The sequence below is a fragment of the Pantherophis guttatus genome, chromosome 1 (assembly GCF_059756535.1).
Source record: "Pantherophis guttatus breed Tessera chromosome 1, ASM5975653v1, whole genome shotgun sequence".
Classification (NCBI taxonomy): domain Eukaryota; kingdom Metazoa; phylum Chordata; class Lepidosauria; order Squamata; family Colubridae; genus Pantherophis; species Pantherophis guttatus.
The window spans coordinates 161607705-161625725 of NC_142063.1; the positions used below are offsets into that span (position 1 = coordinate 161607705).

The 18021-nt window shown below is 37.1% G+C and overlaps 1 protein-coding gene across 4 annotated transcripts in view; it reads right to left on the reverse strand.

The window, feature by feature from the left end:
• LOC117672480 (calcitonin gene-related peptide type 1 receptor) overlaps positions 1 to 18021 on the reverse strand; it is an 85749-nt gene that overhangs the window by 21709 nt on the left and 46019 nt on the right. For 2 of the 4 annotated variants that reach the window (XM_034429133.3, XM_034429140.3), the window contains exons 2-5: positions 14190 to 14272; positions 9641 to 9809; positions 6574 to 6684; positions 4425 to 4537 (exon numbers count right to left, since the gene is read on the reverse strand). In XM_034429133.3, the coding sequence (XP_034285024.1) occupies positions 4425 to 4537; positions 6574 to 6684; positions 9641 to 9809; positions 14190 to 14240 (444 nt within the window). In that variant the 5' untranslated portion in view covers positions 14241 to 14272. Of the gene's footprint in view, positions 1 to 4424; positions 4538 to 6573; positions 6685 to 9640; positions 9810 to 11106; positions 12805 to 14189; positions 14273 to 14379; positions 14432 to 18021 lie in introns of those variants that run through there. The other 2 variants (XM_060688057.2, XM_060688059.2) reach the window with 2 other exon arrangements.

An 18021-nucleotide genomic window follows, 5' to 3' on the forward strand; every position in this document is an offset into this window, starting at 1 on the left:
GCTACTCTTTTTAAGAAAATATGATTCTGTTTTTTATTTTATGTATTTCATTGTGGGAATATGGACAAAATGAGAATCTGAAAACAATATCTGAGCTTGGAGCCATCCTGCTCAAAATGTTCTACCAAGTTGGCTGTGAACTGACAGAAAAAAAATCGAGTACCCCAAGCATTTTGTTCTACCCTAAAAACGAAGCACATTTTCTTTTACTTCAATCTTGAAACTTCTCTTTATTTTACTGTATAATATTTTGGGAGATTTTGTCCTGATAGGTAGCATGAATTATCAGAAAGAATGTTATCAAATGATAAACTATATCAGATCTTAATTTAATTCTTTAAAATATTAATGAGCTGATTTTTTAAAACAATTATCCTGCCTTGCTTATTTGTAGTGCAGTCTCTCTGAAAACAATGAGCATTGTCTATGCTCAATAAACTTCAAGCATTGTTTTGTTAAACACGACAGCAATACTAACATGATCTCCCATGCTGCAGCTTAACAATATTTTACTTATTTTTTCTTCTACATTTTATTGACTGTACTAATTCATTCCATGTCATCCCTATTTCTTTTTACAAGTAAGCATATGTTCGGAGTATATACTGTACTAAGTATATACATACATATTGAGCTCATTTTCTAAATACTTCCAAAATGTTTTTATGAAAGCCATGTGTATTGTGGTATGGTTGAAAACAGCATAAGAAGGAAAATTTATACACTAAAGATGACATGGCAAATACGAATTTTCCACCGTGTTTTCAGGAGGGGAAATAAATAAATGCTAGCACAAATGTAAATAAGGAAATCCGATACACATGGAAAACAACAGAAAATATTTCTGAAATAAATAGATGAACAGCAAGCTTGGATTGACTTCTCTTATCTCTATCAAATATTTCTGTTTCATTGTAGCACTCACCAGCTGACCCATTAAGGTTAGGATTTTAATGTTCCATAACCAAAAGAGCTGGTAACCTTTCTGTGCCAGGAATTATAGGGAGCTCATAGGAAGGGCACAGTTAAATTTAGGCAAACATGGTTTTTTGGAGAGGGGGGATTCTAACTTTAAATAAATTTGCTAACACACCATTATGGTTATTGCTCCACATATTTTACTCTCACAACAACTCCTCTCTGGGGTAAACTATGCTGAGAAGGACTGACCCAAAGACTCCCAATGAATCTCTGTGATTGATTTTGATGAAAGCAAGGATTTTCCCACTCCTGGTCCATCACTTTCACAACTATACCACACAAGCTAGTGTGAAAACAACAATAGAAGGTGTGTGTGTGTGTGTGAGAGAGAGAGAGAGAGAGACACAGAGAGAGAGAGAGAGAAGGGGGAGAAAGAGAGAGAGAGAGAGAAGAGAGAGGTGGAAGAGAGCGAGGAAGGGAGTGGGGAGGAAGAGAGGATTTAAAGACAGACCAGTATCTATAGGAGTTAAAACCCTGTTGTAGAGTAATAAAAGTATAGAAGCAATAGTAATAGTACACTTGTAATAGAAATAGTAAAATATAGCATAGAAGTACAGGTGACTATAGAATATAGCAGTGATGGCAAACCTTTTCGGCATCGAGTGCCGAAAAGGGAGTGCAGGTGTCTGGGCCACAACCCAAAGAAGAGCTGCCCAGGGTGCATGTGCGCACCTGAAAATGAACTTCCGGTTTCAGCTATTGAACTTCCGGTTTCAGCCAGCTATTCTTCTGGGTTTCTGGCGCGCATGCACATGCGACAATCAGCTGGCCGGTGCCATGCTCATGCAGGAAAACTGAAAACCAGCTCTTCTAGTTTCCAGCACTTCTGCATGCAAAAAGGCCAGCTGATCATCACGCGTGCATGTGTGCCAGAAACCCGGAAGAAGAATGGGCGACGCCACATGTTCCAGGTGACATGGCTCTGTGTGCCACTTCGGGCACACATGCCATAGGTTCGCCATCACGGGAATATAGTATAATAATAGTAGTAGACTATCGTATGTAGAACAGTGTGTAATATAGATTTTAATGGAAATAGAGCACAGTACAAGACAATAGACATAAAAAGAAATCACTAATACATGTTTGCAGGTTTCACTTTTGTATCTTGGATATTTCTTTCAAAATAAAAATTTCCCCCAGCTCTTATAGAGAGATACAAAAATCCAACTGCATAGGGTCCAGTGCTTTTGCAGATCATTTGACCTTGAGTCAATCAAATTGAGTATAATTTTAAAAGCACCATGACAGATTCAAAGGCCATGGAGCTAGCAGCCAAATCTGGTCATTGCAGCCCTGAATAATCCACACATAGAGAGAAGTGACAGATAATGTAGCCTTGTTTGCTCTTAAAATGATTCCAGGTTGGGTGACACTTCTGGAAGTCAGTAGAATTGGCTACCCAGCTTCTCATACATCAAAAAAGCAGAGCAGAACTTGAATAGAGGATCAGATTTCAAACCAGGCTGCATGACTGATGAACCTCTGCATATATCTGCTGTCTGCCTTTGATTCTGCTGCTTAGTAGAACTTGAAAACACTACAGGATTAATTGGCCAGAATCAAAATATAGCCATGGGATGGGTAGCAAAGTGCCTGGGGGAGGGGGTCACACAAGATGTGTATTGCTTGTCCTAAATGGAAACAGTATTATTTCCGCTGCTGCTCCTAGTATTGTTGCTCCATTTTTTGCTTTTATAGAACAGGTTCTCAGATTTCTTGCACATTATTAGCCCTTCACAAACGAAGCTATTCCCCCCCCCTTCTCTGGAATGAAGTCTCTAGGGTCAGTCAAGGTCTGTATTAACCGGCCTTATAAAATTTGTAAACCAACTGCACTGTAATTCAATAGCAACTTCCTGGGATTTAAGCTGTTAGGAATCTGAACATGCTTCTCAAGCTTCAAACAAATTTTGACCAGCCATACTGTACTAAGGGCAGCTTGGCGAGTAGGCTGTCAATGGGGATTCAGAACAGCTTATTGTTAGGATTTTACATTTGATCATTGCCCGCTGTATTTATTTTCTTACCTTCTATCCTTTTTTACATAAATTTTCACAAATTGCAGCAAATCCATGACACTAGCTCTATTCTCACAGTTCATCCAGAGTGAATGGATATCCGGACAACAGAGATGGAAACACATTCAACTGAGTGTCTAGCAAACTATACATATTAACAAGTATTCACACCTCCCTGTGATTGGATAAACTTGTTTTGTTTGTTTTTACCATTTCCTACAATTGTTGTGTGTGGTCAGTCCTGATCCTAACATAAAATCTCAGTACATTGAGTTTTTTTAAATCATGGAGAAAGTAACGGTATGGCCCTCATTAGAGAAAAGACATTGGTCTTTTAGCAAGAAACAGAAAAAAAGTCAGAAGTTACTTTATTTTTTTCTTTTACGCTTTTCTTTCTAGAATTTTTATTGTTTGCACCTTTATCTCTTTTCTCTTTCTCAGCTGTTTCTCTCTTTGAACAGTTATTTTTCTTAATTTTTATCTTTATGTTTTATAGAAAAATTAATAAACTTATATTAAAAAAGAAAAATAATTCTTCATGTTTGTTCTTTCATAAAAAAGCTGCTAAAGTATCTATCTGTAATGGTCTTTCCTTCCAGCTATTTATGATCTTGATAAAGGACAATATTTCTACCTCAGGATTGAAATGAGGGGGGTCCTTGGTGCTCTCTGAGCTTGCTTGTCTTTTTGCAGACATTTCATTACCCAAACTAGGTAACACCGTCAGTGCAGTGACTAGCACTGGGTAATGAAACGTTTGCAAGTAAACAAGCAAGCTCAGAGAGCACCAAGGACACCTCCCCCCATTTATGATCTCCCTGCTTATTTTTGAAACCAATTCTATGGCACATGACATTCTGCCTGATTGGAAGTGGTAAAAAAATACATAGATATAAACACTCAAAATGCTAACAACACATCCATGTCTATTGAGAAATAGGTCTGCTTGTGAAGAAAACTATATATGAAACTTTGACTTTGGTTTTGTTGATCAAAAAGATTTGGTGTTATAGGGATGGCTAGTTATATAGTAATTTGTAAAAGCAAAAAGTGGACATTGGAGTATGTTTATCTTGTACTGTGCTAAGAAGAGTTGGAAGTCAATACCCCTCTTCTTTTTCTCTTTCCCCTTGTATCTCACCCTCCTCTTTCCTTGCTCCCCTTCCTTCCCTTAATTTCCTATTTTTTCTTCTCTTCTTTATATTTTATATAATAAAATAAAACCTTAATAAACATTAAGAGAAATAGGCCCTGCTTAATTCAATGCACCGTCTTCCAAGGCAACTTATTCTAGGATGGCAATCTAAATTAATTAACCTTACTGAAATATAATACAGTGGCAAGCGAGAAGAAGTTAACATAGTGGACATTTCACAGTTGTTAGGTTTTTAAAATCCTTTATTCTTCTGAGAATGCAATTACCTGCAATTTATAATATATTTGATGAGTGCAAAGGCTATAGTTTGTCCAAATTCTGTTACTCTCAGGGTGCACAAACCAGTGTCCATTTTCTTCACAGATCTTATAAACTTTTTCTTTCAGAGAAAAATTAAGGAGAAAAAAGTGAATTATAATTTCTGCATTCCAAAAGAGTTAACATTTCAATAAATGTAACAGCAAAAAGCATTGAAATACATATATACAGTACATATGCTCCCATCAACTTTATTCCCTTTTGGTGTAAGCAACATTATGCAGAGCATATAAAAGGAGCAATAAATAGTAAGGCAATTACATCTGAAGAACAAAATATGGAAAAGACAAGACTGCTTAAACTAATTTAAGCCACTATAATTTACTCCTATGTCCTATGTCACAATTTTTTCCCTATATATTAATTACCAAATCCATATTCTTCCTTCAATGTACAGTATTAATGTTCACTGAAAATCATCTACCTAAAAATGTACAAATTCTTAACCAATGCTTCCCTAATCTCTTCCCAAACATTTTTCATATGTGTGTGTACATAAATAACCAAGAGGATATTATACTGTATATTTTTGTATCACTCTCTGCTCAACTATTAACCACTTGCAAATATTTCATTTATTTTTATACATTCTTTACTTCCATCATATAGTGGTCTTACTATATTCAGGAAGTCCATATTCCTACAAAACATTCCATAACTCACTTTATCATACACTTTCTCTAAGTCAATAAACATTTTCTCAGTTTTCATCAATTTCAGTGATCTGTTAAACAGCAAAAATCTAATCTAGCCAACCAATTGGCAGAAAGCCTTACTAAATTCTTCAGTTTTTCTTGTTATCTCTTTCTGAATCCTTTCAATCAAAATTCTATGAAAGAGATTCTCAGAAATGCTTAACAAATTAACCCTTCTTTAGTATTTTATCTTACACTTGCTGTCTAATCCACAACTTGATGATTAGGATTTTCTAGGTAGTGATGTCAAATTGATTAGTCTGTATTTCCTGGGTCTTCTTCCTCCCCCACCTCTTATTAAAACACTGGAAGAATGATAGCTGTTCTCTAGTTTTCAGACATTTGCTCTACACTCCACTGAGTCAGCAGTTCAGAGATCACATCAACCCTGGGGTGAGCCCCAGCACTTGAATTCATTCAATGCAACCAGATGTTTTCTCAATATATCCTTGCCTATTTTAATCTGCACTCCTCTTCCATCCTCTAAATCAGGGGTGGGCAAATGTGGCCCTTTTACGACCTGTGGACTTCAACTACCAGAATTCCTGAGGCAGCCAAGCTGGCTCAGGAATTCTGGTAGTTGAAGTCCACAGGTCGTAAAAGGGCCATATTTGCCCCCCCTGCCCTAAATCCATAAATCACCAAGAACTGTTCTTTAACTTTGTAGCAATAAAATATGCATTTAAACAGGTTTAAATGTACATAATTAAATGATGGATTATAATCAATGCAACTTCTTAAATGAAATAGAAGCTCTCCTTAATAGCAAAATAAGCTTCGTTAATTGCTTGAAATACCCTGCTTAAATGTTTGACTTCGTAATTTAGCTCTGAGTTTAGATGAAGTGAGACCACAAGCAGCAAGTTGCAAATTTATCTATGGATACTTGTTCTGTACATGCAAATGCCAAAATATTTCAAGAGATTTGGAACAGTTTGATTTTCCTAATTATTTGAGACATCTTTGATCAAATGTCTGTCTGGAACATAAATCTGGTGGTACTTCAAAATACAAAGAAGACAAAATCTCAAATCCATAATGTTGTTCTTGCATACACAACGTATGACCTATCAGGCTAGGCAGTCTAGTAGCCAAGTATGAAAACAATCCTGGAGTCTGATTAAATTCCTATCTTTGCTTCCTGCCTGGAACTATTCTTTCCAGAACTTCACAAACATTTAATGGGCCACAGTATAATTTCTGTAGGCCTTGTTTGTGACACATGATACCAAGTGCATTTGAAATAATAAGAATCCTGTACTAGAAAAAGCTTGCTTTCAAATTATTTAAAGATTTGTCATAAAGTTGAATTTGCATAATTCTACCCAAATTCATAGCACTCAGAAAATATTTTTACTGGCTCTCTCAAGTAGACATACAGTACTGAAGTCTTAATCCTTACCTGAAGGGTCAAAGTCCTGAAAGTAGTCTGGACAGTTTTGATCCACAGTTTGTCCTGCCGGAGTACTATCCCAGCATAACCAACCATCCCATGTTCTGTTGCAATGTGGACCTACAAAGTGAAGAGGCATTGTTTGAAGCATTTTGTCCTAATTTACCAGGGCTGGGTACATTTTTTTTCTGTACACACACACACAAAATCCTTTCCTTGCAAGGAAGCAAACCTTTGGATCCAATCCAAATTCCTTATGATTGACATATGTAGTATTTGCTTCCAAAGAGGCTTCCATACCAGCCTTGGTTATATAACTCCTTCCTACCAAGAGAAAAAACACCATCCATTATTCTTGCGTTGGGTTCTTTCTTACAACTTGTTGGATGTTTACATCTTTCTAAACTTTGCCATTTTGAGTTCTAAAACTGTCACTTAAATCTTGGCTATTAAAAATACTGCGCTTGAACAGAAAACAACAGAAAGGTTTAACGATGTTGTTCACCATCACGCTCTTTTATCCTGTAACTGTTATGCTACAATTTTGCAAGCACCTTGCCTGGAAACACAACTGTTTTCCTGTAAATTTCCCCAAACAAAATAAACCAACTGAAGCAGGGAAAGGGAAGCAAATCTGTCTCACCCTGACAACCTCTGAACACTTCCTTTGCATGCTGAAATCAGTGTTTCACCTTCTGAACTTGTGCAGGTTTCTTAGCTGCAGATATCACTAGGACATCTATCACTTTAATCTTGAGAGCGGGGAGGGAAGCTTCTAAATATTTTTGTCTGAAACCTGGCAGGTTCCACCTGGTTTGTATTTGTATTTGTATTTATTAGATTTATATACCGCCCTTCTCCCGAAGGACTCAGGGAAGTGAACAGCCAAATAAAACACATAACAATATATAAAATTAAAAAAAAAACAATTTAAAACATATTAAATGAATTTGGCCCTTACGCATTAAAACACCCCCTTTTTTAAAAACAAATTAAAATTAGCAATTAAAAGAGTTAGGCCAGCCCAGCTTGTTGGAATAAAAAAGTATTGAGGGTGCGGTGGAAAGTGCATACATCCGGAATCCTCCGTATCTCCGGAGGGAGTTTGTTCCAAAGGGCAGGTGCCCCCACAGAGAAGGCTCTCCCCCTGGGGGCCGCCAGCCAACACTCTTTGACTGACGGCACCCTGAGGAGCCCCTCTCTATGGGAGCGTACTGGCCAGTGGGAGGCTATCGGTGGCAGAAGGCGGTCTCGTAAATGCCCAGGTCCTAAGCCATGGAGCGCTCTAAAGGTGGTAACCAATACTTGAAGCGCACCCGGAAGACCACCGGTAGCCAATGCAGCTCGCGCAGAAGAGGTGTTACATGGGAGCACCACATTGCTCCCATAACCACCTGCGCAGCTACATTCTGGACCAGTTGAAGCCTCCGGGTGCTCTTCAAGGGGAGCCCCATGTAGAGAGCATTACAGTAGTCCAGGCGAGAAGTGACGAGGGCATGAGTGACCGTGCATAAGGAGTCCTGATCCAGAAAGGGACGCAACTGGCGAATCAGGTGGACCTGATAAAAAGTCCCCCTGGCCACAGCCGTCAGATGTTCTTCCAGAGACAGCCGTGTATCCAGGAGGACACCCTGGTTACCATGAAAAACCAGCTGGGTGATATTGTGCCAGTCCCAGTTTCTCAGCCCAACTCATTTCATAGGATTGTTGTTAAGGGGAAAATAGGAGGAGGAAGGAGTATTAGATGTGTTGGCTGCCTTGAGTTATTTATAAACATAGAATAAACAAACAAACAAACAAACACCATATATTTCCACCAATTCTGTCAAAAAAAAGAAAAGAAAAAGGTAACAGATGTTTGTGGATCTCTAGTAATGATCCATTGCATGGAAATCCCATTTCTAAATGAATCCCATTTCTGAGACTGGAAGCTTCTGAACTGGTCCAAGCAAATCACCCTGCTTTCAAAACCACAAAATTAGGGTCAGAATGTTTCCTTTTTTTTTTTTTAATTCTTTGCAGAAAAAATTCTGTGCAGTATATTTCTTTTGCTTCTCTAGTGCCCTAGGATTTATACTGATGGTATTTTTGAACTTTATTCTGGGGAGATGATAGAAAGAGCTGTGGCTGGCCATTGTTGCTGTGATTGCTTGCACACCTCTCCGTCTGCTTAAGGCCTCCCTTGCTGCCTGCCTTAAATAACAGCTGTTGTGAAATGAGTTTGTTTAGGATGTTTTTCTTGGAATTTAGGAAGTATGAGAAGGGAAGCTACTGCCATTAGTTTATTCTGACACACTTGCCTTCATCTCTTGCCCATTTTGTAAAAAAAAGAAAGAAAGAAACCTTAATGCAAATCTCCTGATTTTTACTAAACAGTCCTCCTCCCCATTTTTAAAAGCCTTTCTTTTGCTAAAATAATGAGAATGGTTTAAAACTATTCAAGGTTTGTTGTACATTAATAATTTGACTTCTGCAGTGTAAATAAAGCTGCTCTTTATTACAATGCTGAATAAGATTTTCATTCAACTTACCTGTTTTCATAACAGATAAGTTACAATTATTTATCACTGCCTATCAAATCAATGTGTGCCTTTAACTACAGTATCTCAGCAGCAAAATATTTTTCAACAAACATCTCTATTCATTAATTTATCTGTAATGTATTGATTCCTTTTCACAACCCAAAGCCAGAGTTACATGCAAAAGATAAACCAACAAACCAAATAGTTGTTGCACTTATTATCACATTCAAAATAAACTCAAGATTCAATTAAATTAAACAGTGTTAAATAAGAATACCCTGGAGTGCCTTACTGAAAATTTTTATTGGAACATTTGAGTTTCCAGTGCTTTCTGTAAACAACTTTAAATGATCAAATCTGTTTCTTTAGACAGGAAAAAACCAGAATCGAAAGCTGTTATACTTTCAAGTATTAAATTATTTCCAAGGGGGATGCAATAAGAACAGTATTAGGTAAAAAACATTTTTAAATTATATTTGCATGAATTAACAGATGGAATGCTTTAGTTAGGGAAAATAACATAAGATCAAAATATATTGATATACATTGTTTACCCTCATATTCTTCAGTAGTTTGCATAATTTTCTGATAACATTCAAATTGTGCTGTCATGATTTTATTATTAGTTACACCTAGTATTGTTTGATGGTCTGTATGGTTCTTAGTTCCCATTTCACTGGACCAATTTCCTTCTTTTTCATCTGGAACAGCTGTGACAAAAGCCTGGACAGATAATGAGAAAAACTAGATTGTCACAGTTGCCAAAATAACTGCAAACATTGTACAGAGTGTTAATTGAATTGGATGAATTAATGCAACCCATTTTGAAGTATGTAATACGGTGCACACCAAGTAATTGGGCAGAAGAGCATTAAAGAGATTCACAATTTTTAATACACATTATTTTGTGAATCTATTACCTTGATGCTCCCTAAAAAACAAATTCCTCTGAATATCTCTTTAAAGCAGGGGTGAAATGTAAAATTTGTTACTACCGGTTCTGTGACCGTGGCTTGGTGGTGGTGGTGGTGGTGGTGGTAATGTGACTGGGTGGGCATGGGCAACTTTTTTTTTTTTTTTAAACTTTTCAAAGCATTTTTTCTGCAAATGCAAAAAAATGCTTTGAAAAGCTTCTGCCAATCAGCCAACACAGCTGGGATTGTCAGAGGCTTTTCAAAACATTTTTTTACCACCTCTTCCGCTGAAGAGGTTGCAGAAAAAAATGCTTTAAAAGCCTCTCTGACGATCCCAGCTGAGTTGCCTGATTGTCAGATAGGTTTTTTAAAAAATATCTGACGATCAGGCAACTCAGCTGGGATCATCAGAGAGACTTTTAAAAAAATGCTTTGAAAAGCCTCTGACGATCCCAGCTGTGTTGCCTGATCAGCAGAGGCTTTTCAAAGCATTTCTTTTACCACCTCTTCCCCTGGAGAGGTTGCAGAAAAAAATGCTTTGAAAAGCCTCTGACGATCCCAGCTGAGCCGCGCGATCATCAGAGGCTTTTTTTTTTACTTTTAAAAGCATTTTTTTGGTGGAAGAGGTTGTAGAAAAAATGCTTTTAAAAGTTAAAAAAAAAAAGCCTCTGATGATCGTGTGGCTCAGCTGGGCATGGGGGGGGGGGCAGGGATTTTTGCTACCGGTTCTCTGAACCACCCGCTGCCATCGCGATCCGGTCTGAACCGGGAGCATTTCATCCCTGCTTTAAAGGTACAGTCTCAATCTCTCCCTCACCCTCTCTCTTTCTCTCTCAACAAAAATATCTCCATGTATAACTGTCCAAAATGTGTTGAGTTTCAGGCACCTCAGCCTAATTTTGTAAATGACTTAAATTAGTTATGTGGGAATGGAGCCTGCTTTCACGGTGCTTCAAAAGCCTCTTTCTCCAAACTGTGCAATTTTGAGAAGGCAGCTCTTGAAAGATCATGAGAAAGGAGGCTGCTTGGCATGAAGTGGTGTCAGTAAGAAGGTCACACTTCACATACTCTGGATCCTTACCACCATGGCATTTTACACTACTTACCCGGAACTCTGTCCACTTATCCACGAGACTGCTTAATAACTGCATCCAGGACTGCTGAAATCATTGATTATTGAAATGGTCATGTGACATCTTGCTTAATGACTGCTTCACTCAGCAACCAATATTCCACTTCACTCAACAGCCCCAATTGCGGTTGTAAGTCGAGGACTACAGTACCTCTATGATTGATATGTACACTCTTTTGTAGCATATTTAATAATTACAACCTTTTGTAATAAATTTGTTCTTTTCACTTCTGTGTTCCACTTGACCTGTAAATCATCCTGCTGACACCACTGCTGCTTTAAGATCCCCTGCGCACAAATATTCTGATATTGTTATTTTGCCATTCAGAGTGGTTTTCTGTTACCTCTACAAAAGCCTGACAAGTTTCAGAAAGGTGATTATGATACCTTTTCACAAACTATAAAACTCCAGTTCTTGTCTTGGCTAACATTCTGACTGGAGAAGTGTCCCAATGAACAATGAATATCTTGACTTTGACTTGTCTGTAGCAGGGGAATGTAGGCATTATTTTGGATTTTGCAAATTTAACATAAATCTTATTATTTATCAATATAGTTTTAGTAAAAGTATTGAGATTTATATTATTTGTACGTGTCTGCTTATCGTAGCTCTGACACCTGGAGTTGTAGTCTCCAAGTAAGAATCCTAAATTCCTTTCAGTTGAGACAGCTGAAAGGAAAAACTGCTGTTATTTCCTGCAAAGGTTTTTCTATTGCATTTGTTTCCATCTTTTCTTCTGCCAGCCAAACAAACTGCTACTGGTTGTAAAAAAAAAATCCTGGGGAGTTGAAATGCCACAGATTGTCCAGCATATGTGGTCATATGATTGTGATTTTTACAAGCTTCCCTGCTGGCTTCTGAAAAGCAAAGTTAACGAGGAAACTGGCAGAAAGTCAGAAGTTATGATTATGTCAGGTCCTCACTTAATTATCCACAGGATTCTTGCTTAACAATGGTAACTGGGGATTGCTGGAAATGCTATTGCTAAATGGTGTGGTCACATGATGTCATGCTTTATAACCACATTGCTTAATGATAGAAATTCCAGTCTCAATTGCCATTATTAAGTGAGGACTACCTGTACTGGCAGAATTCAGAAATCATAAGCCATAGTATGATTTATTTGTTTTTAGTTTAGCATGAAATATCAAAGCAGCCACTGTGGTTTGTAACCCATAATTAATGGCACAGTATGTTATGGAAACCCAGTCAACTGGGTATTATTTAATAAAACATGGTTAAAACATGGAATAGCATGATGCCTATATAATGAGGCATTTAGAATGCAAGACAAGCAAGTGGAAGCATGCATGTCATCATCATCATCATCATTGTAACATAATGTTGTGTCTCAAATGTCATGTAATGTAATTGAGACCTTGGAATGATAACATTATTGCATATGTGCTCTCAGGAACAACTCCAAGAACAATGCTTGTTAATGTTACAGACATGGTTGATTTATACTATGTCTCATTAAATTAGAATTCTACAGATATGCTAAGCTACAACCCTCAAAATTCTCATCCAGAAGTCTTTGAGTGCTATCCCATCTGGAAGGCACCAGGTTGAGAAAGGCTGATGACAAGTAGATCTTCAAAATTGATTTCTTTCAAACAGAAGTCTTCCTCAAGAAGTCAAAACTGAGACTATCCACACAAAGGACATGTGCTATACACAGGGCCGGATTTTCCTATAGGCTAACTAGGCTTCAGCCTAGGGCCTCAAGATCAAGAGGGGCCTACATTCCTTACATTCAAATTGTTAGCAAAATTAAAATTACACTTTCACTATAGGTGAAAGGGCCTCATAAGTGGAATAGCCTAGGGCCTCTTTTCATCTAAATCCGGCCCTGGCTATACAACATAATTTGTGCTCTGTTTGATGTTCTGATCATAACCACTGGGTGCAATGGTGGCACAGTGGTTAGAAGGCAGTATTGCAGGCTAACTCACTGCTCACTGCCAGGAGTTTGATCCTCTTGGGCTCAAAATTGACTCAGGCTTCCATCCTTCTGAGGTCGATAAAATGAGGACGCAGATTTTTTAAATTGCTTTTATTATGCATTGTCCTTTGTTATACACAATGTTTCCATTTTTGCAACGGCAGTGTACTTGTCTGTATCAAATCTCTTTTAAATACATATAATTTTATACAAACCATAATTATAACCATTTTTCTCGTAATACATACAATGTAATCTTCCCTACTAATCACCCAATACAATTTAATCTATAATCAAGTATAATCCTGTGCTTATGGTATTATTGTTTATATGCATAATTACTTTTATTTTATTGATCCTCCTTAATTATTAATTCTGCTTCTATTTTCTAACCGAATAGGTCCCAAGTTAAATAGTACTCTGTTTTAAAAAAAAAACAAAAAAAGGAGGACTCAGATTGTTGGGGTTAAAATGCTAACTCTGTAAACCATTTAGAGAGGGCTGTAAAAAACTGTGAAGCGGTATGTAAATCTAAGTGCTATCGCTATTGCAAACTTGGGTCTCTCCAATTACCTCCTGCTAGATTTGTAGCTAAGGCGGTTGACCAAAGGATCCGTTATATTGAACAAACAAATTACCCTGCAAAGATAATGTATATACCTGAATGTTGATACTTTGTACTTTACAGATATGTATTTTATTACTGTATTTTTCTTGCATCTATTTTACCCTGGAATTATCCCATATTTTATTTTTGTTTTATATTTGATATCATCATATTTGCAATAGCACTTAGACTTATATACTGCTTCACAGTGCTTTGCAGCCCTCTCTAAGTGGTTTACAGAGTCAGCATATTGGCCCCAACAATCTGAATCCTCAGATTTTACCGACCTCAGAAGGCGGGAAGGCTGAGTCAATCTGGAGCCTGGTGAGGATCAAAGAGAATCAAATCACTAATTCTAATCACTGCACCACCACTAATCAATCAATAAACTATCTATCCAGCTACCTAGCTAACAGCAAGCAAAATTTAAGAGCAACTTCCATTCATGTATACACACTATTATATAAACATCTGCAGATGTGCATGTAGAGGGAACAGACTCACCAATGTCAGAGCTAAGAGAGGCAACAGATGTACAGTCCAACCAGCTTCCATCACTAAATGTAGCTTTACAATTCAGCAAAAAACTGTAGATGAAAAAAACAAAACAAGCTATAAACATCTTAAAATGTTACGGTTATGATCCTAAACTCATTCACTGGGGAAATATCCCATTGAACATAATCTGGTTTACCCCTCAGTAGTCATCTATAAGATTACTGTATGACTCAGCTCTCAGTGGGAGGGCTGAAGTTTGCACTTAACTTTCCCAGTTCAGCCAGTGAAACTTAAAAGCATCCAATGTTGGCCGAGTTCCCGAGTGTTTATTAAACAGAATTAAAATAACAGTAGCAAACTGCAGAAGACACGTCACTTTGTCTTAACCCTCAGGGAAAACAAATCAACTGAAAAAGACTGGCCAATTTGTCTGTGTTGTTTCCTTTTGTTTGGGAAGCTTGGGAAAAAATGGAAATAAGAAAGATGGGTCAATAAAGGGGAGGTCTCAATGCTCCTGTAATATGGCCTCTAAAATCATAATGTCAGAATATTCCAATATGGCAACTCAGCTCTAGTTTTGGTCTTCATTTCTCACACTCCCACCAATGTTAGCTATGGGAATTTGCAGGCGTTTGTAGCCGCATTAAATTTACTTCAATTACTGTAACCAGTAAAAGGCACATATAGAAAGCGTAGGGGGGAAAAAGTCAGAAGAGAACAATTTTTGAACTGCTACATAATATATCCGCTGGGAGTGTTTCTTATTTTTTTCTTTTATTCATAATAAATAGTATGAAATAAGAAAGCAGTTCAGGGAAATTCTATCAATAGATGCCTAGTTTCCTTTACATTTCTTTTAAAGCCTAGGAAACAAGGATAATCCAACCCAATATAACATCTTGATCAGTGATGGGTTGCTCCCAGTTCGCAAGAACTGGTAGTAAAAAAAAATTAGTAGTTCGGAGAACCGGAGAACCGGTAATAACATTGGCTGGCCACACCCCCGAACTGGTCCCTGGCCCGGTCGCCGCTCGCTTACCCCGCCCACCTCATCAGAGCCTTTTTTTTACTTTTAAAAGCATTTTTTCTACAAATTTCTCTTTGGCTGAAAAAATGCTTTTAAAAGTTAAAAAAAAAGCATCTGATGATCGTGCGGCTCAGCTGGGATTTCAGAGACTTTTAAAAGCATTTTTTCTACAACCTCTTCTGCTGAAGAGGTTGTAGGAAAAAAATGCCTTTAAAAGCCTCTGGCGATCCCAGCTGACTTGCCTGATCGTCAGAAGTTTCTAAAAGCATTTTTTTCTGCAACCTCTTAAGGTTGTAGAAAAAAATGCTTTTAAAAGTAAAAAAAAAAAAAAAAAGTTGGCCACGCCCACCCAGTCACATTACGCCTACAAGCCATGCCCACAAAATAAGCCACGCCCACAGAACCAGTAGTAAAAAAAATTAGAATCCATCCCTGATCTGGATTCATATTTTGTTAGCTAGTATTTTGTTCTACTTCCAACTATCTACTGTAGAGGCAACTATTGTAAACACAGCTCTTTTATACATTAAGAAATTTGCACTTAAGAATTGTTCTTTAGAGAATTAAATACTGTTCACATTCAAGAGCCTTGGTACTACAGTGGTTTAAAGCACCCTGTTATTAACACAGCTGCCTGCAATTTACTGCTGGTTCGAATCTCTCCAAGGCTCAAGGTTGACTCAGCCTTCCATCCTTTCTAAGGTAGGTTAAATGAGGACCCAGTTTGTGGGGGCAATAAGCTGACTTTGTATAAATATACAAAAGTATGAAGGCTATTGCTTAACGCACTGTAAGCCGCCCTGAGTCTCCGGAGAAGGGCGGCATATAAATCAAATTAAAAAAAAAAAAATTAATCTTATAGGTCAAAAACAATTAACACAATAATTAAATATAATTAACAATAAAAAAAGGAAAACAGTGACACAGTCTCTATCAATTAAGTGATAGTGACAATAGCCTCCATTTAATTGGATAACAAGTTGTTATTCTCCATCACAAAAAATATTGATGTCCTCATTCATTCTTCTACTTTTAATATATTATCTACAGCAGGAGTCTCCAACCTTGACAACTTTATGACTTGTGGACTTCAATTCCCAGAATTCCTCAGCCAGCATGTGCTGGCTGAGGAATTCTGGGAGTTAAAGTCCACAAGTCATAAAGTTGCCAAGATTGGAGACCCCTGGTCTACAGTATTTCTTCTCATTCAAGTCTCCCGTGTTTGTTTTTACAGTCTATATAATGCATCTTCATAAAAATCACTTTTACCCCCTCTTCCTTTCCTCTTTATTCTTCCCCAGTATGCCACAATATTATCATGTCCCATACTCAACCATTCATAACAAATATGATCTCCAGCAATGTTGATTTTCCCCATTCATTTGAACAGAATTTTCTCCTCTGCTACCTGTCGCTTTGATATTTTCTCTTTTAACATCAGACTTAAAATGGCTTGATCTGACTCAGCACATTATACATTCTATCTTTTATGGTTAAAATTTTAAATGAATATGAAATTGCATGAAAGTACTTTTGCTTTGTTTATCTCAGGTACTGGAAAAACTAATTTATTTATTTTTGTATTAAACAGATTTACATAGATGCCTCGGTACCAAAGGAACTTGGGGTGGCAAAGATAAAAGATAAAAATACAAACAAATTATAACAAAAACAGTGATGATAGAGCTTATTCTCCTGTGTTCTTTTTTTTGTATCTCAGAACTATTTGACTGATCCTTGAAAGGATACCAGTCAGAATAGAACACTTAGTAAGATTCATCAAGGCACTTCCTTCCTTCCTTTGATCACTCAAAATAGGAAGAAATATTACCAACAACGATATGGTGCTTGTATTAGCACGATACTCATAATTTTATATGCCACATTGGTAACTGGTAATATAAAAATATCCCTGCACTGTGGAAACCTAAATACCTACATATATTTAACTCATGTAGCATTTTCTCATGTATTCGATTAATCTTCAGATTTTTTTGCCAACAGTCATCACCTGCATGAGATTTATGTCAATAAACAAACAGTTGGATACTCTTTCTTTCTTTCTTTCTTTCTCAAACAGACAAGATAATTCATAACAGAATAGAGATGATGTAATTTTGGTATGATTTGGTAAATGTCCTATGCATGATTACTTAATCTTAATAGCAATAGCACTTAGACTTATATACTGCTTCACAGTGCTTTTTACAGCCCTCTCTAAGCGGTTTACAGAGTCAGCATATTGGCCCCAACAATCTGGGTCCTCATTTTTACCAACCTCAGAAGGATGTAAGGCTGAGTCAACCTTGAACCTGGTGAGATTCAAACTGCCATATTGTAGGCAGCCAGCAGTCAGCAGACGTAGCCTGCAGTACTGCACTCTAACCACTGCGCCACCACGGCTCTATAAATAGAATTTATAGAGTAAATTCTAGTAGTAAGTAGTAAATAAAATTTACTACCCAATAAATGTGCAACAATATCAATTTTATTGTCTGTCTAATGTCCTTAACTAACTATTACAAAACTCTGACCTTTTAATAAATGAATTTATATTACTCTAAAACCAATTACACACCTATTATATAATCATAACAAGAAGCTTGACTGATGCTTAGGGGCAAATGTTAATTGTAAAATACTTGGGTATTTCTTTGATGCAAATTGGTTTTTTTTTCTTCAAAGTTAGCGAATTGCTATGCTACTCAAAACACTTCATAATCTCCATTTCATTCCATTTAAATGTACTTTGAAATATTATAAATGTTCAATAGAGTTTACTTTAACTTTGCTGATCTTTGTTGAGTTCTC